The sequence below is a fragment of the Bubalus bubalis genome, chromosome 5, assembly GCF_019923935.1.
Source record: "Bubalus bubalis isolate 160015118507 breed Murrah chromosome 5, NDDB_SH_1, whole genome shotgun sequence".
NCBI lineage: Eukaryota > Metazoa > Chordata > Mammalia > Artiodactyla > Bovidae > Bubalus > Bubalus bubalis.
In genome coordinates this window covers 90,400,792-90,428,744 of record NC_059161.1, presented here as the reverse complement: position 1 = coordinate 90,428,744, position 27,953 = coordinate 90,400,792, and the positions used below count along the sequence as shown (strand labels likewise).

General features: G+C 40.2%; 3 protein-coding genes and 1 long non-coding RNA gene across 21 annotated transcripts in view; 2 read left to right on the top strand and 2 right to left on the bottom strand.

The window, feature by feature from the left end:
* Window positions 1–2,347, bottom strand: part of DLG2 (discs large MAGUK scaffold protein 2) — a 2,352,634-nt gene extending 2,350,287 nt beyond the window's left edge. For 8 of the 13 annotated variants that reach the window (XM_045165931.1, XM_045165932.1, XM_045165935.1 and 5 more), the window contains exon 1: window positions 605–2,212. In XM_045165931.1, coding sequence (XP_045021866.1) covers window positions 605–623 — 19 coding nt within the window. In that variant the 5' untranslated portion in view covers window positions 624–2,212. Of the gene's footprint in view, window positions 1–604 lie in introns of all 13 variants that reach the window. The other 5 variants (XM_045165939.1, XM_045165929.1, XM_045165926.1 and 2 more) reach the window with 4 other exon arrangements.
* Window positions 2,348–2,463: 116 nt separating this feature from the next.
* Window positions 2,464–9,315, top strand: TMEM126B (transmembrane protein 126B). Its single transcript, XM_006074544.4, has 5 exons — window positions 2,464–2,693; window positions 6,159–6,280; window positions 7,322–7,515; window positions 8,578–8,689; window positions 8,975–9,315. The coding sequence occupies exons 1-5, from the start codon at window positions 2,613–2,615 to the stop codon at window positions 9,156–9,158; spliced, it is 693 nt and encodes a 230-aa protein (XP_006074606.1). The 5' UTR covers window positions 2,464–2,612; the 3' UTR covers window positions 9,159–9,315.
* On the bottom strand, window positions 9,042–17,668 carry LOC102392066. Its single transcript, XR_003109756.3, has 3 exons — window positions 17,498–17,668; window positions 13,452–13,530; window positions 9,042–12,818 (listed from the first exon to the last, which is right to left on the bottom strand). It is a non-coding gene; the product is annotated as an uncharacterized LOC102392066 (long non-coding RNA).
* TMEM126A (transmembrane protein 126A) lies at window positions 17,086–26,347 on the top strand. 6 transcript variants are annotated; one of them, XM_044944033.2, is made up of 6 exons: window positions 17,086–17,367; window positions 19,456–19,526; window positions 20,423–20,556; window positions 24,124–24,317; window positions 25,404–25,518; window positions 26,073–26,347. In XM_044944033.2, the coding sequence occupies exons 3-6, from the start codon at window positions 20,456–20,458 to the stop codon at window positions 26,263–26,265; spliced, it is 603 nt and encodes a 200-aa protein (XP_044799968.2). In that variant the 5' UTR covers window positions 17,086–17,367; window positions 19,456–19,526; window positions 20,423–20,455; the 3' UTR covers window positions 26,266–26,347. The 6 variants fall into 6 exon arrangements, with proteins under 6 accessions (XP_044799968.2, XP_044799967.2, XP_006074604.3 ...); XM_044944031.2 differs by lacking the exon at window positions 17,086–17,367 and adding an exon at window positions 17,715–17,852; XM_044944032.2 differs by lacking the exon at window positions 19,456–19,526 and having other exon boundaries at window positions 17,089–17,367.
* The last annotated feature ends 1,606 nt before the right edge of the window (window positions 26,348–27,953 follow it).

Genomic DNA, 27,953 nt, shown 5'->3' with positions numbered 1-27,953 from the left:
TGATCAACTGGTGGGGGAGGAGTCCAGTGTTTACCTCATTTGGGAAATTTGCCAGTAATGTTATTGGATAATGTATACACAGCAGTTACCAAAGTTGTGATTTACCACAAAAGGGAAGACTTACACCAGAGTAAATCCAAACATAAAATCTATTCTTAATCAAAAGATAATCTACAATTGTGTACACTGCAAGCAACTTTGTTACCTTTTACAACTATGTAATTCACCTGATAAATATTTAAGCCATAAAGAAGAGCTGCACTGTGCATGTTTCTTTTTTAAAGACCATGTAAAAGTCATCTTTAACAAGCTAAGAAAACAAGTGAAAGAAAGTCCCAAACTATGGTATCAAATTTACGCTCATTACAAAATGGTGATTTAGACCTCCTGATTTGGAAACCACAAATGTCTATAATTAAATAGGACAGCCCTACGTGACTTTCTTTTAGCAAAACAGTATTACTGAATGATGCACCACAGAAAAGACATTATTATAAGAACTACACCCCAAGCAAAACTTTACTCTCAAATGGAATACAATTTAAACTGCAAATACCAGAACCAAGAAAAAGGACAAACATATACAGGAAACCTCATAGCCCACCTTTCTTCCTGACTGGCATTCTTGGGTCTTTCCAATGCCACAGGATTCAAGAGCTCTTTTCAGGTCTCAACTTGATCCAGCTGGATGGAGGCCAAGGGCCAGGTAACTGTTGCAAACCTCTTGGTTGTTTGAAATCCAGGCAGTCTTCTCTTCCAAATAAAGAAAAAATGATGTATTTTATCCCACAAACTTTGACAGTGCCCAAGGAGTTTAAAGAAAAACAGCTTTTGCGTTTTTCAAGTTTTTCAATGCTTCTAAAATAGTTATTCTGCTTAAAAAGAAAATTATTATAAGCATAGAAAACATTATTAAAACTCCTCTTTAGGCAGCAATATCTCTGGAGTTCAATGACTAACTCAATTAAGGCACAAAACAAATTTACACAGCTGTCTCATTACTCAACACATGATCAAAGATGAACTGGTTGATGATAAAGACCCTCAAATTCTTTAGAGAAAAATTTAAAACCCTCACCTCTCCAAAATACTTTTTAAAACCTCTTTAATGGTCTCTAAAAAAGGTGGGGTGAGTTTGGACAGTTTTCTGGGGGTAGAACCCAGACTGAAAGGCCCTTTTCTATTTACTGGACCCGAAGTTCCGGATCTCACCCCCTCAGTGAGACAGGATCCAGCTTGCTGTCACTTTCATTTTTTTTTTTTTTCTTCTGTGCTCTCCAAGCCCCTCAGGCTTGATCCTTAATGCCCCTCTGATTCTGATCCTCCCATGTATTAACCGAGAGGATTGGAAAGAAGGAAAGCAATCCCTTGGCATGGAGACATTAAAGTGACAGTGCTACTCAATGGGCACTTGATGCAGGATGAGTTGGCGAAGATTTCTTCACAGTGGAGTCAGTCAAATCATGCCATCTCTTCGCATCCAGGCAGCTCCCTATCCGGCGAGGAAAAAACACTGAGACTGCTCGAGACAAGTCAGACCTTCCCCCAAAGGTGTTTTCTGAGACGCTGTAGTAGTATTAGGCATGTGAGCATAAGCTGGGCAAACGGTTCGCGGTTTCCTAAATGGGAGAGAGTTCGGCTGCGTGGCTTCCACATCCACCCTTTTTCTCTCAGTCTCTCTCTCCAAACTACCCACCTTCCTTTCGCAGAAAAGACCAGGAATCCCTCAGCTACCGCCGGCCACCCCTCTGCCCACACCCCATTCTTAGAGAGATGAGCACAGAAACGTCCCGCACCCCTCCACGCGATGAAGTGTTTCCTCAGGCAGGAGAAACAGCAACACTAGAAATTATATAACTCGCGATTCTGGCTTCTCTAAGACGCGGAGACGGGAGGGTCGGGGGTTGCTGGTCTGGGAGACACTGCCGGGCACTGAACGTGCACAAAAGGGGGCTAGGCCTTCGCGCAGCGCCCCCCTCACCCCCACCTCGAAACATCGGCTGGCAAGGGGGGGTCTTCTAGGGGAGTGGAGGGGCAAATTTCTCTCCGGCCCCTTCCCAATTGGGGAAAACGGATGGCATGTGAGGGGACTAGAGACTGAAGAGGAGACGCTGACGGCTGTGAGGGGAGGAGGCTACTCGGGGCTGCTCCGGCGGCCGGTTGGGGGCTCTAGGGAGGGGGGGCTCTAGAGAGGAGGTGCCCGAGAAGCTGGAGCCTTAACACACGGGCTGGGCCAGAGGGGCGAGCACCCTGAAGAAGTGAAGGGGGCAGGCAGCTCGGCCACAGCTAACGGAGGTGTCCTGAGAGAAACACGCGCAGCCACATTCGTGCGCGACGACCGACCCACGTTTCCCTCAGGATGCGAGAACGAGGGAGCCAGGCTCACAAATAGCAGAAGCCGGGGATGAGGGCCTGGCAGGGGGCGGGCCCACGGGCGTCCGGCCCTCCTTGAAGCCAATGAGCGCCTCCAGACACCGCGCCCAATCACAGCCAGGACGGAGGGCGCGGCTTTTGACTGGGCCGGGGCTGCGGGCGCTAGGCGTGAGCCCGCGACCCTTCCGGACCCGAGAGCCCTGCGTCCCCGCCCACCGCCAGTCACGTGAGCCGCCAAGATGGCGGCGCTCGGGCGTGAGGCTGGAGACGACGTGCGGGTTGCCGGTGTGGTGCCGGTGGGAGCTGCGGAAGTGCCTAAGGTAGGCGGAAACCCAGGGTGCTGAGGCCCGTGATTTCTGCGACCTCAAGTGCTGGCGCACTCTCCTGAAATGCGCATAAAAGGGACCTGAAAGTCTAAACGGGACAGTTCCCAACTCCATGCAAGGCACGTTTAAATCCCCAGTTGCTGTGAAAAGAGGTGGGGAGAAAGTAGGAGACCTAAACTTTAGTCCTGAATGATGGAGCCTGTTTTCTCTTGCCTGGGGCCTTTGTACTTTAAACCCCCTGCCATTCTATCCTGACTTCTGCCCTGGTTGTGGGTTCTGAGGACAGACTACATCTTGCTTAACTGGGGGACTTTCAAATACCCGGTGAATGTTTGCGCAAAAGATGAATGATTGATGAATAAAATTCTCAAAGTCAAGTGAATGGATACACATAAAAGCACTACAAAACCATAAGATACTTTGAAAGTTATAAACTTGCACGATGCAGTATTAGTGGTGTAATTAAATCGTGGTGACCAGTTGAGTGGCCTTGAACTCGTTATAGCAAAATCTGTACATTTCAGTACTTGTAAAACTTCTGTTAGGAAGTTATCAGTACATTTCTCTGCTTTAATAACAGTGCCTTAGGAAAACTAGGTATCCAGTAAACATTTGCTGTCCTGTTTCAGTATTTTAGGATCATAATTCTGGATGTTTGTGTTTACTATATACTGAGGTAGACGAGATAGGAAGTTGGTACACGGCATTGCCTGAAAGTTTTATGAGTAATAAGGGACTTCAGTGAATTAGATGACAGAGAAACAAAAAGTTTTCCCAAGTTTCTAGTTAATTATCATGCTACTGACATCTGCCTTCATGTACATTAGATGGATTCGATATAGAATCTTCCTATATTGCTATCTTGTTTCTTCCATTTGCCATTTAGATGTCAGAGAGAGGCAAAAGATTAAATCTAGTTTGTGAGAAATTGGAATTTATAAAATATTTTACTTTTTTTTTCCTGTCTTCCCAGACAATTTAAAGAAAAAGAACTGGCTCGATTATAGTTCTTCACTGATAGGGAAATAAACTGGTCCATTATTACTCTTTGTTTAATACCATACAAATATTCAAGAGAGCCCATACGTTCACGACGTTGATTGTTGTCGTTCAGTGGTCAAGTCGTATCAGACTCTTTGCGACTCCATGGACTGCAGCGCACCAGGCCTCCCTGTCCCTCACCATCTCCCACTTTGCCCAAGTTCATGTCCATTGAATCAGTGATGCCATCCAACCATCTCATGCAGTCGCCCTCAGGATGTTGATACGTTTGAATCGACCTTTCATTAGTTCAGTTCAGTTCAGTCGCTCAGTCATGTCTGACTCTTTGCGACCCCATGAATTGCAGCACGCCAGGCCTCCCTGTCCATCACCAACTCCCGGAGTTCACTCAAACTCACGTCCATCGAGTCAGTGATGCCATCCAGCCATCTATCTCATCCTCTGTCGTCCCCTTCTCCTCCTGCCCCCAATCCCTCCCAGCATCAGAGTCTTTTCCAATGAGTCAACTCTTCGCATGAGGTGGCCAAAGTATTGGAGTTTCAGCTTCAGCATCATTCCTTCCAAAGAACACCCAGGACTGGTCTCCTTTAGAATGGACTGGTTGGATCTCCTTGCAGTCCAAGGGACTCTCAAGAGTCTTCTCCAACACCACAGTTCAAAAGCATCAATTCTTTGGCGCTCAGCTTTCTTTACAGTCCAACTCTCACATCCATATCACTATTCAGGAAATGAATATTACAGTGATGTTCAACATGTGTCCGTTTGACTACCAGCATCAGAATCACTGGTGCAGATTTCTAGACTTTACTCCTGCTGAACCCAGATATTTCAATAGGGAGCTCAAGAGACAGCACGTCAAGTACACTGCTCATGTGATTCTTGTGCACACAAAAGGTTTAAAATCTTACTAAGTCTCTTCTATGTCCTTTATGTTTAATCCACTCTGATTCTCTTGCCCAGGACTCCTGAAATTTGAGACTTATGAGTCTGCCCTTGACCACAAATGTTGTTAACATAGGGATTCATATAAATTGTGAAGGACATAGATTTTTTTAATCTATTCACTAGCTAATCTGGAATCCCATAATGCCAGTATGCCAAATGATGTAACAAATACTATTAAGACTTTTCACAAAAATCTGAGTCTTACCCAGAGCAAAATATTTAAAAAGGATCCTTTCTGAAAGCCTAGTTTTGTTTTGTTTTTAACCACTGGTTTCTGTTAAGATGGCTTCCCTGATAGCTCAGTTGGTAAAGAATCCGCCTGCAATGCAGAGGACCTCAGTTTGATTCGTGGGTTGGGAACATTTGCTGGAGAAGGGATAGGCGACTCACTCCAGTATTCTTGGGCTTCCCTGGTGGCTCAGACAGTAAAGAATCTCTGCAATGCGAGAGACCTGGGTTTGATCCCTGGGTTGGGAAGATCCCCTGGAAGAGGGCATGGCAACCCACTCCAGTATTCTTGCCCGGAGAATTCCATGGACTGTATAGTTAATGGGGTCACAGAGAGACATGACTGAGCCACACGACTGAGCAACTTTCACCTTCTGTTAAGATGCTACTGGCCAAACCTCATGGTCCCTCAATATTAGCAACTGTCTATTTATGCATCACACTTGGGAGACAGGAACTTTCCAATCTTGGAGTCCAGTGCCTTAGGACCAGGCCCCCTGATATTACCATGTAACAGTTTCCAGCAAAGGCCCTACTTCCGCCCCAGGAGCTCCTCACAAGCTAGATATGTAACTTACATAATCCAAGGTAGCCATCCACTGCCTCTTCCTAGTTTGGAAGGTGTCCCTCCTACTGATGTTCTCTCTCACTGGTTTCCAAGGAAATTCCTGCTTCTACCTCTCCAGCAAACCCAGCATAATCCCCAAAACTCAGGCTTTTATGAGACAGAGGATAAAAATGGTTGTCAACAGGTAGCTACTGTTTACTTTCAGCTCTGAAAAAGCTACAGTGTGGAGAACTACAACAGGCCTGGCTACCTTCAGGGAAAACTGTAAGGAAAACAAAAATACCTGAGTAACTTAATCCTTCTACATCAAGTCCTAAGGCAAGTCAACCTCTCTGAACCTTGTTTGTCTTATCCATAAAAGTAGAGATGACCATTTTCCTACCAATTTCTCAAAGTTATTATGTGAATCAAAAAACCATTGTCTAAAAGATAAGAGCCCAAATGGCAACCCACTCCAGTGTTCTTACCTGGAGAATCCCAGGGACAGGGGAGCCTGGTGGGCTGCCGTCTGTGGGGTCACACAGAGTTGGACACGACTGAAGTGACTTAGCAGCAGCAGCAAACAATGAATGAATCATTAACAAAGGATGTGAAAGTAGATGACAGTACTTGATACTTTACTAGGGTCTAAATGTTTTTAATCTGAATCTGTAGAATTTATAAGATTTACTGTTAACATCATTAGCTATTATGGTTCTGAATTTTGTGTTTTCCAGGACATCAAGATACCAACATACACACCTGGTCAGTCCAGGCCTTCTCTAGGAGATGCAAAACTCAGAAAACCAGTAGTCATCGAAATCATAGAAAAAAAAATTGAATGCCTTAGAAAAGAAAAGTAAGAGACACACCCAGACTGAAAGTCAATAACTTTATCTGTAGATCTTCTGTATTGCCATGGTTTCTAGGTATCTAAGATCCTATTAACTGTACTGAGTTGGTTATAAAGAAAGCTTTTTTTAAAAAAAAGAACTGGAGGGAAATATGAGCAGATGAAAATAGACGTTTGTCACAATACTGAGACTGGATAATTTCTTTTGTCTCTTGAAATTCCTTTGTTTCTCAAATTGTTGAAATGTTATCTGTGCAATAAGCATATTTTAATTAAAGGTAATCAAGAGAACACCATTTTGAAGACTACTTACATTAATTATCTATTATAATTAAATTCAGTTTAGAATTTCTTTCTTCAGCCACACTGCTGAGCTCAGCAAAAAGGAATACAGGATTCCATGATGTACATATAGTCTCACATTACCATTCTGACTTTTAGATTTAATAGAGTTCAAGAATAAAATCAGTGGACGTTAATCTGAATTGTTCAACATTTCTGGATTTAGGTATGAGTCAGAATAAGCAAAACTAGATCTTTCAAATTTCTCTGAAATTTTGGAAATACTTTAAATGTATCTGGACTACTTAAGAAATAGTTATTTTCTAGAAGACCTAACCAAATGTCAACAACTTTTTTCAGATGACCTTAAGCAAATTAATTCTTACAGTAGAAAGAACAGTATTCTTGGATTTAGCTAGCTCATAAAATTTGGCTACATTGGAAGTACTGATCCTTATTTTTGGCCAAAATTTATTTCTCTTTAAAAGAGCTCCATCTTAGAACCACACTGTTCTCATAAAGAGAATTATATTATCCTCTCATTAGAAGGCAATTTCCATGAGGGGGTGGGATTTTTTTGTTTTTTTTCCCTGCTTTATTCACTGCTCCAGCCTTAGCACAAAGTAAATACCTTTCACAGAGTAAATGCTTAAGAAAAATGTGATGTTGCATAAATATGTAATAACGAATGACTACACAGGAAAGGCTATATCTGTTAGAAGAGTATTATGTTGAACTTAACTTTCACTCTGTTTTTCCGATTAGGACTTTAAATATATATGGAACACTGACCTTTGGAACAACAGCTGCTTTCTCTGGAATGTTGACAAACTTCATTTTCAGACATCGCTTCAAGGTCACGCATGACGTTTTGAAGACATATGCATCATTGACTGCACTTCCATTTTTGTCTACCATAGTTTCTTATAAGCTTCTTGTAACAGATGCTTTGTGTTCAGGTAATTTTAAATTCATTAGCATATCATGTGTTTATATCTAAGTAAAATTACTCATTAACATATACTGTTGCTGCTACTGATAATAATCCCTTACATGTCTATATTTCTTTACCACTAACAAAAGTACCTTCACATATATTGTCCTGTTTAAACGCCACAATATCTAATCAGACAGGGAAAATAGTATTGTGGCTTTTTTTTTTTTAACAGGTAAGATACTAAGCTGAGACATGTTCAGGTACACTAAGAAGCAACATAATGTACTAGAAAAAAAGCAGGCTTTGGTATACTACATATTTCACTTAAGTTTTGTGACACTGGGCAAGTCATTTAAGAGACATGCTTGTTTTAAGAGACTCAGTTGTTTTGTATCTATGAATTAGGACTAATAGTACTTACCTCAGGATTGTTTTAAAAATTAAGATAATGTATGCTGAATGCCTGGCATAATATCTGGTATATTATGGGCGTCTAATGTTACTTCCTGAGGAACTTTAGGAACTTCCTGAGTTACTTCCCGTACTTTAAGTTTCACAGCTAGTAATTGATGGAACCCATGATCCCTGTTCATCAGGTACCTGCTTAAATACCTCATCTCCAGGTATAAATAGGAAATCTCTGATTCCCTCAGGTTAAGTTTCTCCATACATTCCCTATTCATTTTACCTTCAAAGCATGTGCACGTTTAAGTATTTGTCTAATGCATTTCTTTCTTAGTAGACTAGACCTGAAGATCAGTGGTTGGGTCTCTTTGTGTTACACTGTATCACTAGCACGTAACTGACATACAGACAATACAAATGTACTAATCTGGAATCCAGATATCTGGTCTGCTAGTTTAATATTCTTCATTGTGAAATTGCTTTTGCACCAGCTGTATAAGTAAGAAGTAAACTTATCCTTATATAAAGTGTAATAAAAACATTTAAAATTTTTGATACATTCAGTATATTGTACCATACACTGAATTTCTAGCATTCTTTCAGCTATTTTGCTGTGGTTGAGGACAATGCAAATAAGTACCCAAGACTCTTAATAGCCAAATTTACTTTTGTTTTCCAGGTAACATAAGCCAGGAAAATTGTGTTCTTAGAAGTTCACTGATTGGCATAGCATGTGGTGTTTTATATCCCACTGCTTTGGCTTTTTCTAAAAATGGACGTCTGGCATTCAAGTAAGTCCATCTTCTTGTTTCTTCTCTTCCTTCTCCTCCTCCCTTCCCTACCTCCATACTTCCAATTTTTTTTTTTTTAATGTTAATAAATTCTCCTTATTCTTTAGCTGCCAATGACACGTTTTAATTAAAATATCATGGTTTCATATTTCAAATAGCTAATTTTAACCCTTTTTGCTTTCTACATGAAAGATCTAGAACAGAAATGATCAGTTTAGGAGAAATTAACAAATGTTCCATAGAATTTACATCCAGACGAAGTCCTTAACTCTTTTTCCTTTTTAGGTATCATACTGTTCCCATGCCACCAAAAGGAAAGGTTTTACTTTATTGGCTGCTGCTTTGTCATACAGAGATAAAAGCAATGGTGATCCCTCTCATCCTTCAGACAACCTTTGGAATATTTCATGGTCTGCAGCACTATGCAATATTTGAAAGTACACTTGAGAAAACTGTACATGAAGATTAACCGAAGAATGAATGGACACTAAATCAGCTGAATGAACTTTTTTATAAGGACTCAGGCATTGCTGAAAGAGTTAAAAAAATAGTTCTGGATAGCCAGTTTGTCTCTTTTCCTTTTGCCTGGTATACAGCAGGTGCTCAATAAATAGTAAATAAATGTAGGTTTTATCTCTGTTTCATTATTATATGTGGAAATGGGCTTGAGGCCCCAAGGTCTAATCTATACATTTATATATTTATTCATTCATAAACATTTATGGAGCACCTGCTAGGTCTCAGGCATTGTGTTGCTTTTAATAAGAAATGGTCCTCACCCAGAAGAAACTCACAATTAGAAATGTGAACACACAGCATGAGAGGGTTTGAGAGGTATACCTGTAATTGTGTGAGCATACTGAGGATGTAGCTGTTAAATACTTGTGCCGAAGGGAAAGCTATGGGGAAAAGTGACATTGTCCTAAATTTTGAAGGGAAAGTTGAAAGTTCACAAGAAATCAATATAGAAATAAAGTAACAGCCCATTCCTCTAAACTCTCATTCAGTATACTTAGTAGCTCTTAATCATTAACAAATTCACTATGCTATTTAAAGAACATTTATTGGGACTTTCCTGGTGGTCTAGAGACTTTTAAGACTCCATGCTCCCAGTGCAGACAACCTTTGGAATATTTCATGGTCTGGGTTTGATCCCCTGGTCAGGGAACTAGATCCCACATGCTGGAACTTAAAGAGTTCACATGCCATAACTAAAGATCCGGCTTGCCCCAGTGAAGATTAAAGATCCTATGTGCTGCAACTAAGCCCCGGCACAGCCAAATAAATATTTTTGAAAGAAAGAACATTTATTGAGTATCTTTTTGCTATTAATACTGGTACCAGGGGTACAAAGATTCAGTCCTTGCCCTCAAGAAGGTTAATCTAAAGGAGGTCACAGCATGCTGCTTAAGTCTGCTACAGCACTCCTGAGCTACACGTTTAATTAAGGAAACTTAGTACCAGAAATGAACACTGATGAACAAGACACGCAGTGGAATCTCATAGCTTATTCTCTGTCTTAATCATGTTCATCTTGAGATTTAAGGATTTGGTCATCTGAGGCCCCAAGCAACCTAGAGCAGAAATGGAAATCTTAACAAGGTGCTTTACAGCATCAAATATAACAATCTGAAACACATACACTCCTACTAATTAAAAAAAAAATGGCCAGTAAGCCATTCAGCTTCTATTCTCAGAATAATTCATGATACTTGAAACTGAGGAAAAGGCAGGTGAAGGGAGGGAGAGAGGGAACCAAGTCAAGTAGATAACTGCATCAATAGTATTAATATTAACTCTTAAAAATTATTAAGCAACAAGTACATGAAAACCTCATTGTGAGATATTCAAATGATCCAGAAGAATAAAAAGTGAGACATGAAAGTCCCCCTTAACACCCACTCCACCCTATTTCTACTCCATTCTCCAGGGGTAACTACTAAGTTAGACGACTCTTTCCTTATAGTCTTCTTTTATAATTTACATATTTTTAAATAAATGGTATTATCCATACATATACTGGAAATTAATTTTCACTGTATATCAGAGAGCTTTCCAACTCATTTCATATAAGTCTAATATGTGCTTTTTCGTGACTTAAAAACATTTTTAGTGATTCCAGTATTCACATAGGTGATCCTTTCAACACCTTGGTCTCTCTATCATACCACTTATTCCCATGGTCATACTCGAGACCTGTGCCATCCAATATATAATAGTCATTAGTCATTTGTGGCTGCTGAGCATTTGAAATGTGACTAGTCTAAGTTGAGATACATTGTAAGTGTAAAATACACATTAAGTTTTAAAGATTTACTATGTAAAAAAATGGAAGATATCTCAATCTTGATTACATGTTGAAATGTTACTCTTTTGGATATACTGGGTTAAATAAATACATTAAAATTGATTTTATCTGCTGTTTTTTTTAATCTGGCTACTAGGAACTCTTAAGTTACATACACATGTGCATGCTAGATCACTTCAGTCGTGTCTGACTCTTTGTGACCCCATGGATTGTAGCCTGCCAAGCTCCTCTGTCCACAGGATTCTCCAGGCAAGAATACTAGAGTGGGTTGCTATGCCTTCCTCCAGGGGATGTTCCCAACCCAGGGATCAAAGCACATCTCTTAGGTCTCCTGCATTGGCAGGCAGGGTCTTTACCACTAGCACCACCTGGGAAGTCCTACATAAAGTGGCATGTATTTTTATCAAATTGTTTCTCTAGACCTTATCGTTATCAATAAACTCAAATTCTTCACATTGTCAGTTATAAAACTCCATGTTCTGGTCACTACCTCCCGTCCTTCCCGTCTTTTCCTCCTCACACCACATTACTTTGCTTTACCAGCATCTATAATCCATCAATCCCACTACCTTTTCACTGTCTCGCACCCCTCAACCTCCTGACTGTCCCTCTCCAGTTTCAGCTACATCAATCTTTTTAAAGTTTTCCAATCTTGAGGAAAAAAGAAAAGCATAAAAATGAATCTAGCTAAATTTGATTATGAAATAAAGGTACTGGCCTCTTATTTTCTTTTGTGAATTTTCTGTTCATGCCTTTGACCCATTTGATTTGTAAATCAAATAAATTCTCTGTAAATTCTGGGTATTTTGCTTCTTCAGATGCCGAGATAGTCATCTGGGAAATAGCAAGATTGACTTATATGTTCACTTCCCTTGCCAACTGAAAACAAGAGATTTGTCCCTTACTCCATGACTTCAATTTGCCTTTTATACAGTAGAAAAGATAGGGAAGTATGTCAATATTTTCCTTTGGCTTTGGGAAGCAGTACTTGTCAAAGTCTCTGTAAGAGGCCATAAAGGAGAATTAGGGAAATCTTGATCTGAGCCTGAGCCTAAAGGTAAAACTACGTGAACCACAGTATGAAAGGCAGCAAGTCTCTAGAGGCAAGATAGTTCAGAGGTGTGAAGTACAGCCTGGAGCTCCCTTCTCAAAGTTCAGATCCTGGCCTTACTATGCACCAATGGGATGACTTGAATAAGCTATTTTACCTCTCTGCACCTCAGTTTCCTCATCTGTAAAATGAGAAATAAAGACTACTTACCTCATAGTGTTGTCAGGACTAAATGAGTTAATACATGTAAATCAAAATTGTGGCCAACTCACAGGATGTTACTGCCGTTACCGCACACCAACTAATACAGTCCTTTCTCTAGCCTGTAGTTCTCAGTTTACCATTTTTCTAGGAAATATTAGAAAGAAGCACAGCAAAGAAAATGTTTAACTTCCATTTGAATACATATTCATTTATTCGGCTAATATTAAGGCATAGTGTATGAAAAACATTGTATACCACATGCTGGGCAATTTACCTAAACTTTCTGACTGCTTTGCAGTAAGGTTTTAAAAATGGAACCACACCATACCTGGCCTATAGAAGGTGCTCAATAAATGTGTTTACATTTGTCTGTTTTCCCTGATATTTTCCCTGAGTCATATAACAGTGACTAAGATATGGCCCCAACTATAAGCTCTTACCTTCTCTCTTGGATTTTTCCCCTCCATTTCCTCCAACTGCCTTATTGGCCATGTGATTATCCTGTTTTGTGGTTACTGTATCACACTGTATTGCTTGCAGTGTATTGTATATTGATTTTCTTCCTGCTTTTGAACAATTATATTGGCATGTATAAACTATTGAGCATTTTAATTTCCAAGCTTAAGCAGTAATCTAATAATGAGGAAATTATATTTTACAGATGTGGCTGAATTTCATAGAACCTGTTCACTTACTTTCCTCAGATCAGATCAGATCAGATGAGTCGCTCAGTCGTGTCCAACTCTTTGCGACCCCATGAATCGCAGCACTCCAGGCCTCCCTGTCCATCACCAACTCCCGGAGTTCACCCAGACTCATTCCCATCGAGTCGGTGATGCCATCCAACCATTTCATCCTCTGTCGTCCCCTTCTCCTCTGGCCCCCAATCCCTCCCAGCATCAGGGTCTTTCCCAATGAGTCAACTCTTGCCATGAGGTGGCCAAAGTACTGGAGTTTCAACTTCAGCATCAGTCCTTCCAATGAACACCCAGGACTGGTCTCCTTTAGGATGGACTGGTTGGATCTCCTTGCAGCCCAAGGGACTCGCAGGAGTCCTCTCCAACACCACAGTTCAAAAGCATCAATTCTTCGGCACTCAGCTTTCTTCACAGTCCAACTCTCACATCCATACATAACCACTGGAAAAACCATAGCCTTGACTAGACACTAATCAAAAGAAACTTTTTGGAGGGACCTACCTGGGAGTCCAGTGGTTAGATTCCATGCTTCCAGCACAGGGGGGCACAGGGTTCAATTCCTGGTCGTGGAACTAAGAACCTGCATGCCACGTGGTGTGAACAAAAAAAACAAGAAACAAAAGCTATTGGAGTGGCTATGTTAATGTTAAATAAAGTGCAAAGCAAAGCATATTACCAATTATTAAGAAGGTTATTTCATAATGATACAGAGATAAATGTTTATTCATATAATAATGAAGCTTCAAAATACATAAAGCAAGAGCTGATAGAAATGAAAGGAGAAACAGAACAATCCCCATACTAGAGATTTCAATAACCTTCTCTCAATCATTGATAGAACAAGTTGGTTGAAATTCAGAAAGAATAAAGAATTCTTCACTATCAATCAACTTATGGTATTGATGTTTTCGAAAATTTGGCACAGCAGCTGCATATACATTCTTTTTAATCACATATGAAACATTTACACAGATGGACCAGAATCTGGGCTATAAATACCAATAAATTTAAAAGGATCAAGTCATACAAAGTATATTCTCTGACCACAGTGGAATAGAATTAGAAATCAATAACAGAGAGGTATTCAAAAAATTGAACTATTAGGAAAGTAACACACTTCCAAGAAACTCACAGGACAAAGAAAATAGAAGAGAGAATTTAGAAATATTTGAAGCTAAACTAAAAGAGTGAACAGTGTTTCAAAATCTGTTGTTGTTGTTGTTGTTGTTTAGTCACTAAGCTGTGTCCAACTGTTTTGGGGCCCCATGGACTGTAACCTGCCAGGCTCCTCTGTCCACAGGATTTCCCATGCAAGAATACTGGAGTGAGTTCCCATTTCTTTCTCCAAGGGATCTTCCCAATCCTAGGATCAAACCCATGTCTCCTGCATTAGCAGGCAGATTCTTTACCACTGAGCCACCAGGGAATTAAAGCAGTACTTGGAGGGAAATTCATAGCATTAAACTCACATATGGAGTAGAAAAAGATTTCACACCAATGATCTTAGCTTCCTCCTTAAGAAATTACAAAAAGAGGACCAACTTAAATCTCAGGTAGGAATAAGAAAGGAAAAAAGATTAGAACAGAGCAGAATACAATCAAATTGAAAACAGAAAAAAGCAAAACAAACAAATCAATTAAATATGAAACTAGTTGAAAAGATTAAAAAAATTACAAACCACTAGCCCAACTATCAGACATAAAAAAGAGAAGACACAATGACCAATAATAAGAAATGTGGCCTCACTATAGATTTTAGAGAAAAATAAAAGAAAAACTATGAACAATTTAAGACAATAAATCTGATGAATTTGACATTTCATCCTGTCTTGAAAGAACAGTTTTTTTATAAAATCTCAATGAAAAAAATTGCTTTTATTACTTTAGAATGGCTTTCTTCAGATATTGTACAGCACTCACACTTATTAACTTCAAATTAGCTTCAAACCATTGAAAATGACATTGGAATAAGAGTATAGAGTGTTAGGGGGAAAACGCACTCGCATGCACACACACACGTACACGTACACGTACACACACACACACACACACACAATCTGGTTTTCCCAAACTTTCTCACTTACCTCGGAAACTTTCCAGCTGGGATGCACACCCACTTTCCACCTCCATATATGAGGGCCTGTTTTTATTTTCTGGTTCACTGATAAGCTACAGTTTGACAGTAGATAAAGCCCTCTCCAGATGTTGAAACTGGTTTACAGAAAAGGCAGAGGAACCAGAGATCAAATTGCCAACATCCACTGGATCATCGAAAAAGCAAGAGAGTTCCAGAAAAACATCTATTTCTGCTTTATTGACTATGCCAACACCTTTGACTGTGTGGATCACAATAAACTGTGGAAAATTCTGAAAGAGATGGGAATACCAGAGCACCTGACCTGCCTCTTGAGAAACCTATATGCAGGTCAGGAAGCAACAGTTACAACTGGACATGGAACAACAGACTGGTTCCAAATAGGAAAAGGAGTACGTCAAGGCTGTATATCGTCACCCTGCTTACAATAAGAGTACATCATGAGAAACGCTGGGCTGGAAGAAGTGCAAGCTGGAATCAAGATTGCTGGGAGAAATATCAATAACCTCAGATATGCAGATGACACACCCTTATGGCAGAAAGTGAAGAGGAACTTGCTGAAGAGCCTCTTGATGAAAGTGAAAGAGAGTGAAAAAGTTGGCTTAAAGCTCAACATTCAGAAAACGAAGATCATGGCATCCGGTCCCATCACTTCATGGGAAATAGACGGGGAAACAGTGGAAACAGTGCCAGACTTTATTTTTGGGGGCTCCAAAATCACTGCAGATGGTGACTGCAGCCATGAAATTAAAAGACGCTTACTCCTTGGAAGGAAAGTTATGACCAACCTAGACAGCATATTCAAAAGCAGAGACATTACTTTGCCAACAAAGGTCCATCTAGTCAAGGCTATGGTTTTTCCAGTGGTCATGTATGGATGTAAGAGTTGGACTGTGAAGAAAGATGGGCGCCAAAGAATTGATGCTTTTGAACTGTGGTGTTGGAGAAGACTCTTGAGTCCCTTGGACTGCAAGGAGATCCAACCAGTCCATTCTAAAGGAGACCAGTCCTGGGTGTTCTTTGGAAGGTGCCGGTGCCAGCCGGCAAAGTTGATCAGGTCCCGAGAACATGCACGGCGGGGCTGAGACAGGAAACTAAAGCAAGAGAAATCTACAACAAAGATGGGGTCGAAAGGTTCAGACACGTCTCCACCAAGGGACGCAGTCTGACACCAACTTTATTCAGCATCTCATATTTATACAGAAGAGCGTGAGAAAGACAAGACAGTTAACATTTTCTTTGTTTGACCTATACATCTTACAAACAGGCACAAGAAATCTTGAGAGCATGGGAATGCCACCCTGTTATTATTTCTTACACCAAATAACATTTCTCTGTGCGTGAGAAGTTTGCACAGAACTCCAGGTGCCTGCAGTAAATAAGCGCCTAATCTCTGGGGTGGCGGGACAGAGAGCTGTTTGCAAGCAAACCAAGGACTGAGGCAGCTCCCAGAGCTGTGTCCTTCGGACAAAGGACCCCGTTCTCACGGGCAGCTCCCCGCAGGAAGGACTGATGCTAAAGCTGAAACTCCCAGTACTTTGACCACTTCATGCGAAGAGTTGACTCACTGGAAAAGACTGATGCTGGGAGGGATTGGAGGCAGGAGGAGAAGGGGACGACAGAGGATGAGATGGCTGGATGGCATCACCGACTGGATGGACATGAGTTTGGGTGAACTCCGGGAGTTGGTGATGGATGGACATGAGTTTGGGTGAACTCCGGGAGTTGGTGATGGACAGAGAGGCCTGGCGTGCTGCGATTCATGGGGTCGCAAAGAGTCGGACACGACTGAGTGACTGAACTGAACTGAAAGCCCTCACAGCAAAGGGGGTGGGGAGAGGTCTTCTGCTCGGTCTCCTATTAAGTCCGGCCCCCTCCTTTATCTTGTATACCACTTTCTCCTTAGATAAAGCTCAATTATTTTCCCAACAACTTCGGCAAGAGCTTTAACAGGATCCTCACAGGTTTACAAAATAACCAATGAGGCTGTTTCCCCTCCTGCTTTTTAACAGAGGAAAGAGCCCCGCTCCTGCTTGGTATGTGAGGAAAGAGGATGCGAGGAGACAGGAAACAGAGGCCTTCAGAGGTTTGGTTCAAGACTTTCGTCCTCAATTGCCCTGACTGATGGAGCCACAAGACTCCTTTTCTCTCTAGTTTTTCTTTTGCCTCATTCACCTAATCCTCCTCTCATAAGCAATACAGAAAAAACAAGATCCTGCTGCTCTTCAGGCCTTCAGATTATGGTGGCATGATCAGCCAAACCGCACTAGGAGCTCAAGATCCAAGGGAGAACGTAAAATCGATGGAGCAAAGAAATCTCAGGTAATTTTAGACTTCGTTTTAACCGACGACCTATCTCGTATGCTGACGGCTGTGCAATTTCATATATATATATCCCTCATGTCAGTACACGACGTGTAAACTATTGGCCAGGAAATTTTAAGGAACGTACCCAAGGTAGAAGTTTCAACTAATGGGACGGGTTTCAGGTCACTCAGTTTTCATATTGAAATCTCACAATTTCCACAGTCCGTATCCTGTGAAGCGGAGACCGGTTGTAACCGGTACCCCCCGCGTTACCCAAACAGCCGGCCTCTGAGGCGGAGCACCGCCCACTTGCGGGAAGGCCGAGCGCAGCCTCGGCCCCGGAAACCCAATCCGCCGCCGGCTCCGACCCGACGCCCTCCTCGGGCCGGTCACGTGGAGCTCAAAATGGCCGCGCCCGGGCGACTCGAGCGGAGCGTGGCGTGAGCCCTCGCGGGGCCGGAGACCCGCGGAGGCCGCGGCTGCACGGAGGAGCGCGTAAGGTACCGGCGCTCGGGAAGAGGGGCGCCGGCGGGGACTGAGAGATACGCAGCGGGTGACGCTCTGTTCTGCCGCAGCGTGGTAATGAGATCCCAGGACTGAGTCACAACGAGGAGGGGAGTCGGTTCCATCGGTCCGACCATCCCTATACTTTCCACCCTAGAAGAAAAGATCTATTTAAATTAAGCCTCTGGCGGCAGGGCCGGGGGAGGGGAAGAGGTTGGAAACCCGTGCTTGAACTTAATCCCAGGTTTACTGCCAATTTACCGGGTGACCTTGGCCTAATTTAATTTTCATCGGCCCCACTTTCCTCATTGTCTCGGGAGCTATCTTAGAAAACTAATGCAAAAGGCTTTCGAAATGTTTGTAATATGTAAACGTGTCATTCATTGTCTTAAGTGTGGATATATTATTAATAACCAAGATACATACAGTGACCTATTGTGGACCAAATTAAGGGTGACTTTTAATAGCCACACTTTAGAAATGGCTAGCTTACAGCAGGAACCTCAGCAGTATGCAGAGCATAGATCAGAAAACTAGTGATAGCCTTAGGCGGGACTTTTTGGGAAAACATTTCAGACATATACACTGTACACCTTGTATATACTGAATTTTATTTCTCTTTCCACCACCCCGCCAACATAAAATTATTCAGCGTTCCTGTAGATCAGAGATCCTATCATGTTACTGTAACCAAGGCCCTCAAAAAGTTTGAGTCCAGAAAACCTAGACATTAATTTCCAACCCTGCACTGTAGTTAGGATAAATTCAACTTTGTTTAGTTGCTACATTGTGTAGCCTGCCAGGCTCCTCTGTTCATGGGATTCCCAGGCAAGAATATTGGAGTGGGTTGCCACTTCCTCCTCCAGGGGATCTTCTCCACCTAGGGATCAAACCCACATCTCCTGCCTTAGCAGGTGGGTTCTTTACCACTGAGCCATCAGCGAAGCCCTAACTTGAAGGCTATGAAATTCAGTGCACTCAACATTTCCCAAGGCATCTAATGGCTACCCAGTAAAATTTGTTAGTGTTATAAATTAATCTTCTAGCAAATGAATAGTGAACCAAGAAAACTACTTAATAATGTAGTACATTCTTTCTGAACTTTTGCTTTTCTTAACTCTGCTGCCCTGAAATATGAGCTAAATCTAATGAACTAAATCTTCAGGCTAAAATTTATCATTCACCCATTCCCTTACTCTCTTACTCACTTCGACTAGTGCCTAAGTCAACAAACTACCTGCCTGTGGACCAGAGGAAGGTTATCGTTTGTTTCTTTGCAGCCAGCCAGAATGAGTTTTATATTTTTAAATTTTTTAAATTGTTTCATTTTTCTAAGTACGCAACAAAGACCATTATGTGACCCACAAAGCCTAAAATATACTATCTGGCCCTTTAGAGAAGTTTGCTGACCTCTGCTCTAGGGTACAGGTGAAATTGCTAGTGTCTTCTACAAATTCTTTCCCAAAGTGGTTGTAATGAAAGTTGCTCAGTCGTGTCCGACTCTTTGCAACCCCATGGACTGTAGCCTACCAGGCTCCTCTGTCCATGGAATTCTCCAGGCCAGAATACTGGAGTAGGTAGCCTTTACTTTCTCCACAGGATCTACCCAACTCAGGTCTCCCACATTACAGGTGGATTCTTCACCAGCTAAGCCACAAGGGAAGCCCCAGGTAAGCCCAGTTGTACCCAAATTGGATACAATTTATGCTTCTGGCAGCATATGAGTTTCCGTTACCCCACATTCTTACCAGTAATTGAAATTTAATTTCTATTTCCCTGATTATAGTGGTTAAGCATATTTTCATATTTATTGGCTGTTTGGCTTTCCTCTTTGTTATAATTTCAAATTCAGGATTCCCTGGTGGCTCAGCGGTAAAGAATCCACCTGGGAGGCAGGAGCCATGGGAGACACAGGGTCAACCCCTGGGTAGGGAACATCCATGGGAGGAGGAAATAGCAACCCACTCCAGTATTCTTGCCTGGAGAATCCCTTGGACAGAAGAGCCTGGCATGCTACAGGCCTTAGGGTTGCAAAGAGAAGTGCCTGTTAACACCTTTTGTCAATTTTTCTATTGAGTTGGTTGCCTTTTTCTTACTGATTTCTAGTATTTTGCATATTCTGAGTACCAACAACGACTCCTTTGTCAGTTATATTGCAAACATTTTCTCTACCACTGGCTTATCTTTATGGTATCTATGAATGAGTTCATTTTAACTGGTTAATACTAGTTTAAAATTATGTATTTTATGGTTAGCGCTTCTTGCAGATTTGCAGTATTTTTAAGGGTCACAAAAATGTTCTGTTTTCTGAAAGTTTCATGTGTTGTCGTCCACGTTCTGGTTTCTGTTTCACATAGAATTGTGGGGGTTTGGAGGCAGAGGTGTTTATGCTAATCAGTTTCATAATCAAATTGATGATTATCAAGCTATGGCTTGATAATCAGCCTAACATCCATTAGCCATAATAAGCTATGGCTGATTTTTTTTTTTTTGGCTGATTTTTTTAAAACTAAATATTTATGGTCTTCAGAAGGCTTTTATAAGCCCTTTTGCTGTTTTTCTATAGATACACATTATTGAAAAATGACATTTTAATTTAATGCTCAAGATGGAAAATCATGAACCAGAAGGTACTATCATCAAGGAGAACTTAATTGATATCATAGCCAGAAAAATTAACCAACTCCCAGAAGCAGAACGGTAAGATCCCTTCTTATACTTAAAAAAACTTGTTATCAGGTGGATTTTCATCATTGATTCATTTCAATTTAGTCTGACTATAAATAACATACACTATCAGAAAGAAACTGAGATTTTTCTTGCATTGATGAAAAAGACAGGTCCAGAGAGATTAGCCATTTTACTTGAAGTCAAGGCTGAAATTCATTTCTTTGGACATCTAATAGTTGTTTTTCCATTTGGCTTAGAGACAAATGTATGTATTTATGGATCTAATTTAAATAACAAAATTTTAGATTTTAAAACTGTGTTCTCAATTCATTACCACTCTTACCACAGTCAATTCATTACTACACTTACCAGTCTGAGAGTGCCATGTAACATACATAGCTAGACAAGAAATTTCAGAGAAATGGGATCATGGCTAAAAGATCATTAAGGCATTATTAATTTATACAGGAAACATGCTGATCTTTGAAGACAACACTGAATGAATTGCAGTCCCTACAAAATGTTCTTAGATCTCCTTCGGAGGCAGCCATTCTAACATTCCATTTAAGCTGAAGCTCAGAGAAGGAATGGCATATGCACAGGCAACAGGACAGCAGTCTCTCATATTTGAGGAACCAGTGTTGCTAAAGTATTAGGGAAGTGGGCATAAGGTTGAAGAAACAGTTTTGAGCAGGGAATGACCCAGCTAACATTTCCAAAGAACATTCCAGTTGTTTTCTCGAAAACAGATTTCAGGTAGGAGAAAAGGAAGGAAGACCACCAGTAGGAAAACTGGCATAGTAATCCCAGTGAGTGGTGGTGGCAGTTTGAAGTGAAAAAAAGGATGGATTTGAAATACATTTTGGAAGTATAATCTTACTATCTTGCACAAATTCCAATCTTGCTGACACCAGCTAAACAAGGGAGAACCTAAACCCAAGGGCAGTAATAAGAACTTAAGTGAGATTTTTTTAAGCTGTATATCCAACTCGCCTCCCCCCAACCACACACACATACACACTGATACTGTTTTCCAGAGATAAACAGAAAACCTTTTTAAGCAAATAAAAGATATGTACCCATGTTTCCAGGCCAGTAAAGAAGGGAAAGCCACACTGACTGACACAAAGATGGGTAGATGTGACAGCCTTGAAGAGAAGGAAGTAGGATGTGCTATTGGGACTTGCACCAAATTAGAATAAGCAATGGGGAAGTGAGCTAGAACTGCAAAGCAAGCTTTAGTTTAGAAGTAAACTGTTTTCAGTCCCTGGCACCTGAGCAGGGCAGATGGCAGCACCTCCTTATCTTTCCCTTGTTCCCTATTTTTTCTGTTTCTATTTTATGTATCCTAGTTCTGTTTGAATCCTTCTTATATTATCAGTTGTTGTTTAGTCAATAAAGTCATGTCCAACTCTTTCCAATCCCATAGACGGTAGCCCCCCAGGCTCCTCCATCCATGGGATTTCCCAGGCATGGGTTTGTTATTTGAAAAGTTGTTAAGTGTATTAAGCTTGAATACCAAACACTACACTTTCTAATCTACGAAATAATTTCATGTAACAATTTTCATTGCCACTTGTTATTTCTGATCTTATATTTCATTTTATCATGTATCTAGTTATTTTTTATCTTTCCAAAAAAATCCTGAGTTCACATTTCTAATTTGTATTAGAAACTTTTTGGAAACAGTGACCAGCTATGGCGCTGCTAGGTAACAGTTTTCTATTGAATTATTAACTAAACAACATGACTTTAAGCCACAGGAAATTAAAATCTGATTGGGAGACTGCAGACTGTGCTATTCATATTCCAGTTACACTCCTTAATATATTTAGGGACTTATTTATGTAATTTTTAATATTTAACATTAATATGGAGAAGGCAATGGCACCCCACTCCAGTACTCTTGCCTGGAAAATCCCATGGATGGAGGAGCCTGGTGGGCTGCCGTCCATGGGGTCGCTAAGAGTCGGACACAACTGAGCAACTTCACTTTCACTTTGCACTTTCATGCATTGGAGAAGGGAATGGCAACCCACTCCAGTGTTCTTGCCTGGAGAATCCCAGGGACTGGGGAGCCTGGTGGGCTGCCATCTATGGGATCGCAGAGTCGGGCACAACTGAAGTGACTTAGCAGCAGCAGCAACATTAATATATCAACATATTATAATGTATATAATAATTATATATACGGGCAAGTTATTTACCTTAGTATTTGTTCCCATGACTAAAAATGAAAATAATAGGTATTTCACAGTGTTATGATGAAAACAGTATTTTAGAGGAAATGCTTAAGTTTCCCACTCCCTTAGCTCCCCCAAAAATACACAGGTCTTTTCCTATTCATGTTTTATTGTTACTGTTCAGTAGTTCTCCAGGCCCTCATCACAGATATTGTCTTATGTACCCTAAGTTTCTAAACTGCCTCCTTTGTACTGCCATTACTGTTTTAGTACACTTCTGTGAGATTTCAAGTGTATGTATCTTTCAATCTTCACTAATAAACTATGAAGACACTGAAGGTAGATAATTTTTGTACCTTCATAGCCAAGTGCGCTGTATGCAGTAAGGTGCTCAGTGACTAAATGCCAAGTACCATTATGATTACAAAGTGACCAGTAAGAGAAGTAATACCGTATACAATGTAGAAAGCTCAATTAGAAATTCCTAGAAAAGCTGTCTTGAGTGTTAACCATAGTAGTGAGGGTATTATATGGTTAGTCTGGCTAATTAATAATAAGAAAATTGAGAGACTGAAATGCCTGTTACAGGTGGCAAGGCAGGTGGTAGAAGAGTTAAAACTGTAGTTAAAACTCAGAAGAGTCTGAATTGGAATATTTCAGTATTCAGCAGTTTTAGGGTTATTTTTTCCCCGGAAACTAAAGAATGGATAGAATGTGTACTTTAAAACTTATACATACCATGCTTCAAAAGCAGTTTTACCATTTACTATCCCAAAACATCATTTTTATTTCAATGAGTTCTTGTGATGTGCCTAGCATAGAGGATCCCTTAAATGTTAGTACTGTTCCAGCCCCCTAACCCTGACTCTAATGCTTCAAGGAAGATTAATAGGGAACATCAGTTCCACCTTATTGAATGCCTTCTGTGTGTCAGGTGCTGTTGAAACCAAGATACTTGTATCTTTGTAGCCAGTCTTCAAGTTGTTTACAGGCTAGTTGGGAAGGCTGACATGTAAATCTATGATAAGACAGTACCGCTTTATAATGTGTTGTGCTACAGAAGTTAAGTACTGGGCGTTGTAGGAGCCTGGAGAGGCATCTAAGTCAGACTCTTCAGAAGTTCTTCCCTGCTATATAGGGGTCACGGGGCAGGGGGAATTTCCATACCAATACCCTTTACAAAATCACAAAACAAATTGTACCACTGCATCCTTAATGTGTTGGCCAAATTCAGAACCTTTTGGAATAAAAATCTCTATGTAAGACAGTGATTTTAGATTTGTTTTACAGAGCTCTAAGATATAAATATGATCCTAAAATCCTGATTAAGTTCTGTAACATATGCGGGAATTGTTCTTGGAGAGCTTACATACATGATAGAGCAAAAAGTTACTGTTTTTTCTCACGCATTCAGGAATCTGCTTGAAAATGGATCAACATATGTTGGACTTAATGCTGCTCTCTGTGGCCTAATAGCAAATAGTCTTTTTCGACGCATCTTACATGTGACACAGGCTCGTATAGCTGCTGGCTTACCAATGGCAGTGATCCCATTTTTGACAGCAAATGCATCTTACAAAGGTTTTGTAAGTTTACCTTTGAGTACAGGTAAGTTCTATTTCACTATCACCAGTAAGTTCACTTTGGTATACAGTTTGTACCTTATGTCAATCCTTAAAGTAGCTATATGATTTAAGGTAGTCACGGTGTACGTCTGTCAGACTCTGATGGATAAGACTGAACCTTGCTAGCCTCTGTAACGCAGCAATTAATTCATATTAGCATGGTCTACCAAACAAGTAAAATAGATATACACAGTAATGCTAAATACTTTCCTTTATCTAACTTATCTTTCCCACAGTGCTTAGTAAGAAATACTTGACAACTTTTTTAAAAATGTTGACTGCCTTAACATTATAGGAGTTTCTTAAAGGGAAAAAAAATTTTGTGGGAACAAGACTATGTAGTAAATCAAAGAGCACCAAATGTGTGTATGCACAGTAGTTATCAAATACATGGAGACTTGATTTCCTTTGGACAGTTCACAATATTTGCTGAGTACTCCAAGTACAACTAAATCATGAAAGGATTTATGATTTCAAAAAAAAAATTATCACAGGTGGTAGTAGGGAAGGAGGCAGTCCATTTAAATTCTCTTAAGTGGTACTTCAAATTTGTTTAAATTGGATGAGTATTTTGTTTGAATCCCTAAGATCACTGTGGAAAGAATTTTGATATGCAGGGAAACAATGAAGTGAACAGAATGAGTGAAAACATAAGTTAACTTTCTAGCACCATGTACTAATTTGAAAATGAATAATTTTATAAAAATAAAACCAGACTATATAATGTAAAAATTTAAGATGAATTAAATTGTTAAAACAGATTTCCCATGGGTTTAAAAGTTTCTTGAAGACAAAAATACTAGCCCGGGTTTGGTAATACAAATGAAGAAAACTAGAGGCAGTGCAAACTATTACATTCAAATAGAAAACAAATTAGGGAATTTTCCCTAAAATGGTTTTATCAGTTACTTTTTTTAACTACCCATATGTATACCTTTTAACATGCCTTGAGAAATGCATTTACTGTATTACTGCTTGAAAATTACCTATCTGTGATACATATAAGGGGACCTTGAGTTCTTTACGTGTTTGCTTGAATATCCATTTGCAGAACTAATTTGTTTCCTAGGTGATCTGCAGTGTGAAACCTGCACCGTAACACGAGGTGGACTGGTTGGTCTTGTTTTCGGTGGCCTGTACCCTGTTTTCTTGGCTATCCCTGTGAATGGTGGCCTAGCAGCTAGGTAGGATTCTTTTCCATAATTATTGAAAAACTTAAGTACACTCTATTTTTTAAGGAATGTTACCTGTTTGATTTGAAAGCATTAATGAGACTTGTTTTTTCCAAGTAATCAAAGAATATTTTTCAAGAATTTGAAAACACTTCTGGAAATTTATCTCACTAACCTCTTGGGTGTGAGGTTCAGGTTCAAAACATAAAGCTGCAAACAGTACTACTGTGACTAGTGTGAAAGCTACATTATATGTATAATGTTCTTAAGAGTTTGTGTACTTCTTCTAAAAGAAAATTCCATCAGAAAATGTGTAGCTATAAGCCAAAATAACTCAGTTATCCTCTGATGAACTCTTCGAGAGGTGAAATGGGAAAAAATAAAAAAAGGACCAAAGAAAACAAAAGGCCAGTTTTTAGGACTAACAGACATTGAAGAGAATGCTATTACCTTAATCTTTACCCTAAGCTAGTTTTAAGACTTCTGGAATTAATATATGTTGTACATAAATTTATCACTTAATACAACTATCTTTTCTAGTGAACTGTCTCAATGTTTTCTTACAGGTATAATTCAGCCCTGCTGCCAGAGAAAGGAAACATCTTAAATTACTGGATTAGGATTTCTAAGCCTGTCTTTAAAAAGATGTTATTTCCCATTTTGCTCCAGACTGGGTTTGCTGCATACCTCGGGTCTAGACAATATAAACTACTTATAAAGGCTCTTCAGTTACCAGAACCTGGCCTAGAAATTGAGTGATTGTTAAGCAAATCTGTACACAAAAATAAAACTATAAAAATAACCTACATCTGATTATGAATAAACAGAGACTTGTACATAAGGTACAATTCTGGAATCTATAGTTGTCAACACTGTCCACTTAGGTAAGAACCTAACTTCCTCATATTCCCAGTACTTTCTCCCACATTCACTTGCTCTACTCCTTTATATTAAGCACTTTGGTTTGTAACACAGGAAAAAACCATACATTAGTTTTCATTAAAAACCTCAAAGAATCCAAACAGAAATGAAAATGGGGGATGGGGGTGGAGAGGTATCAACATACTACATAAATAGTATTCATTTTCTTAATTCATTGTTTTCCATAGGTATTATTCATAGACTCTTAGAGCGTATTTTAAAACATTCCTGGGACTTCTCTAGCAGTCTACTGGTTAAGATGCCACACTTCAAACCCTGGTCAGCTAAAAACAACAAAAACTCATTCCTCACAGTGATCAATTCCAATATTCTTGCCAGATGATTATTCAGGCTTAGCTCAAGCTGTCCTAACGATAGGCTTCCCTGGTAGTTCAGTGTTAAAGCACCTGACATCAAGCCCTTAACGAGTAGCCATGCTCTTCCTATTATTTCTGGTTTTGTTAAGTATCAGTCTATTCCTGACTTCCTAAGATTATTTAAATTTTTGAAATGACCAGTTGTTTTCCCTTCCTAAAACTTTTCATCTCCAGTTCTTGAAACCATTTTATTTGACAGCATCTGAATCAGCATTGAGCTCCCTAGTGGCTCAGCAGTAAAGAATCTACCTGCCAATGCAGGAGATGTGGGTTTGATCCCTGGGTCAGGAAGATCCCCTGGAGGGGAGAACGACAAGCCACTCTACTACTGCCTGGGAAATTCCATGGACAAAGTAGCATGGTGGGCTACAGCCCATGAGATTGCAAAAGAGTCAGACATGACTTAGCGACTAAATGACAGATCACCACTGGCCAACAAAACTATGATGAGGAAATATCTTTATACTGTACGTGACTGATAACATGTTAGCACTAGCCTATGTGGCTACTGAGCACCCAAAATGTGACTAGTGCACTGAATAACTGAATTTTTTATTCTGTTTAGCCATACCTAGCTAGTATCCTTGGCATTGAACAATGAAGATCTCTATCAACACTTGTTTATGAAACAAGCCAGGCATACTACATACTGTGTCACCCTAGAATATTATTCACAAGCATCTTAACTATTCCTTTTCAAATACAGTGATACATCTGTTAGTCTTATGCTATTTAAAATTATATAAAAACATTTAGCCTGTCACCTAAAAAAAGCAGCTTTGAGTGGGATAGACTTTCAGCATCCCGTAAAGAAAAGAAAGCAGTACAGCCAAAGATTTAAAATTCGATTTATAAAATACAAGGGAATTCCCTGGCAGCCCAGTAGTTAGGGGAGCTTCCCTGGTGGCTCAGCAGTAAAGACTCCACCTGCAATGCAAGAGCTGTGGGTTCAATCCCTGGATCAGGAAGATCCCCTGAAGAAGGACACAGCAACCCACTCCAGTATTCTTGCCTGGAGAATCCCATGGACAGAGGAGCCTGGGGCGCTATAATCCATGGGGTCACAGAGTTGAACATGACTAAAGTGACTTAGCATGCACAAACACCAGTGCTTTGACTGCTGAAGGTGTAGGTTTATTAATCCAGGGA

What these genes read in the sequence shown, in the direction of transcription:
- TMEM126A (XM_044944033.2), top strand. Translation starts at nt 20,456, where the DNA reads ATGCTCAAGATGGAAAATCATGAACCAGAAGGTACTATCATCAAGGAG. An exon ending in CAACTCCCAGAAGCAGAACG is followed by an intron (nt 20,557 to 24,123) that starts GTAAGATCCCTT and finishes TCACGCATTCAG; the next exon opens with GAATCTGCTTGAAAATGGAT. An exon ending in AAGTTTACCTTTGAGTACAG is followed by an intron (nt 24,318 to 25,403) that starts GTAAGTTCTATT and finishes TTTGTTTCCTAG; the next exon opens with GTGATCTGCAGTGTGAAACC.
- TMEM126B (XM_006074544.4), top strand. Translation starts at nt 2,613, where the DNA reads ATGGCGGCGCTCGGGCGTGAGGCTGGAGACGACGTGCGGGTTGCCGGT. An exon ending in GAGCTGCGGAAGTGCCTAAG is followed by an intron (nt 2,694 to 6,158) that starts GTAGGCGGAAAC and finishes TGTGTTTTCCAG; the next exon opens with GACATCAAGATACCAACATA. An exon ending in GAATGCCTTAGAAAAGAAAA is followed by an intron (nt 6,281 to 7,321) that starts GTAAGAGACACA and finishes TTTTCCGATTAG; the next exon opens with GACTTTAAATATATATGGAA.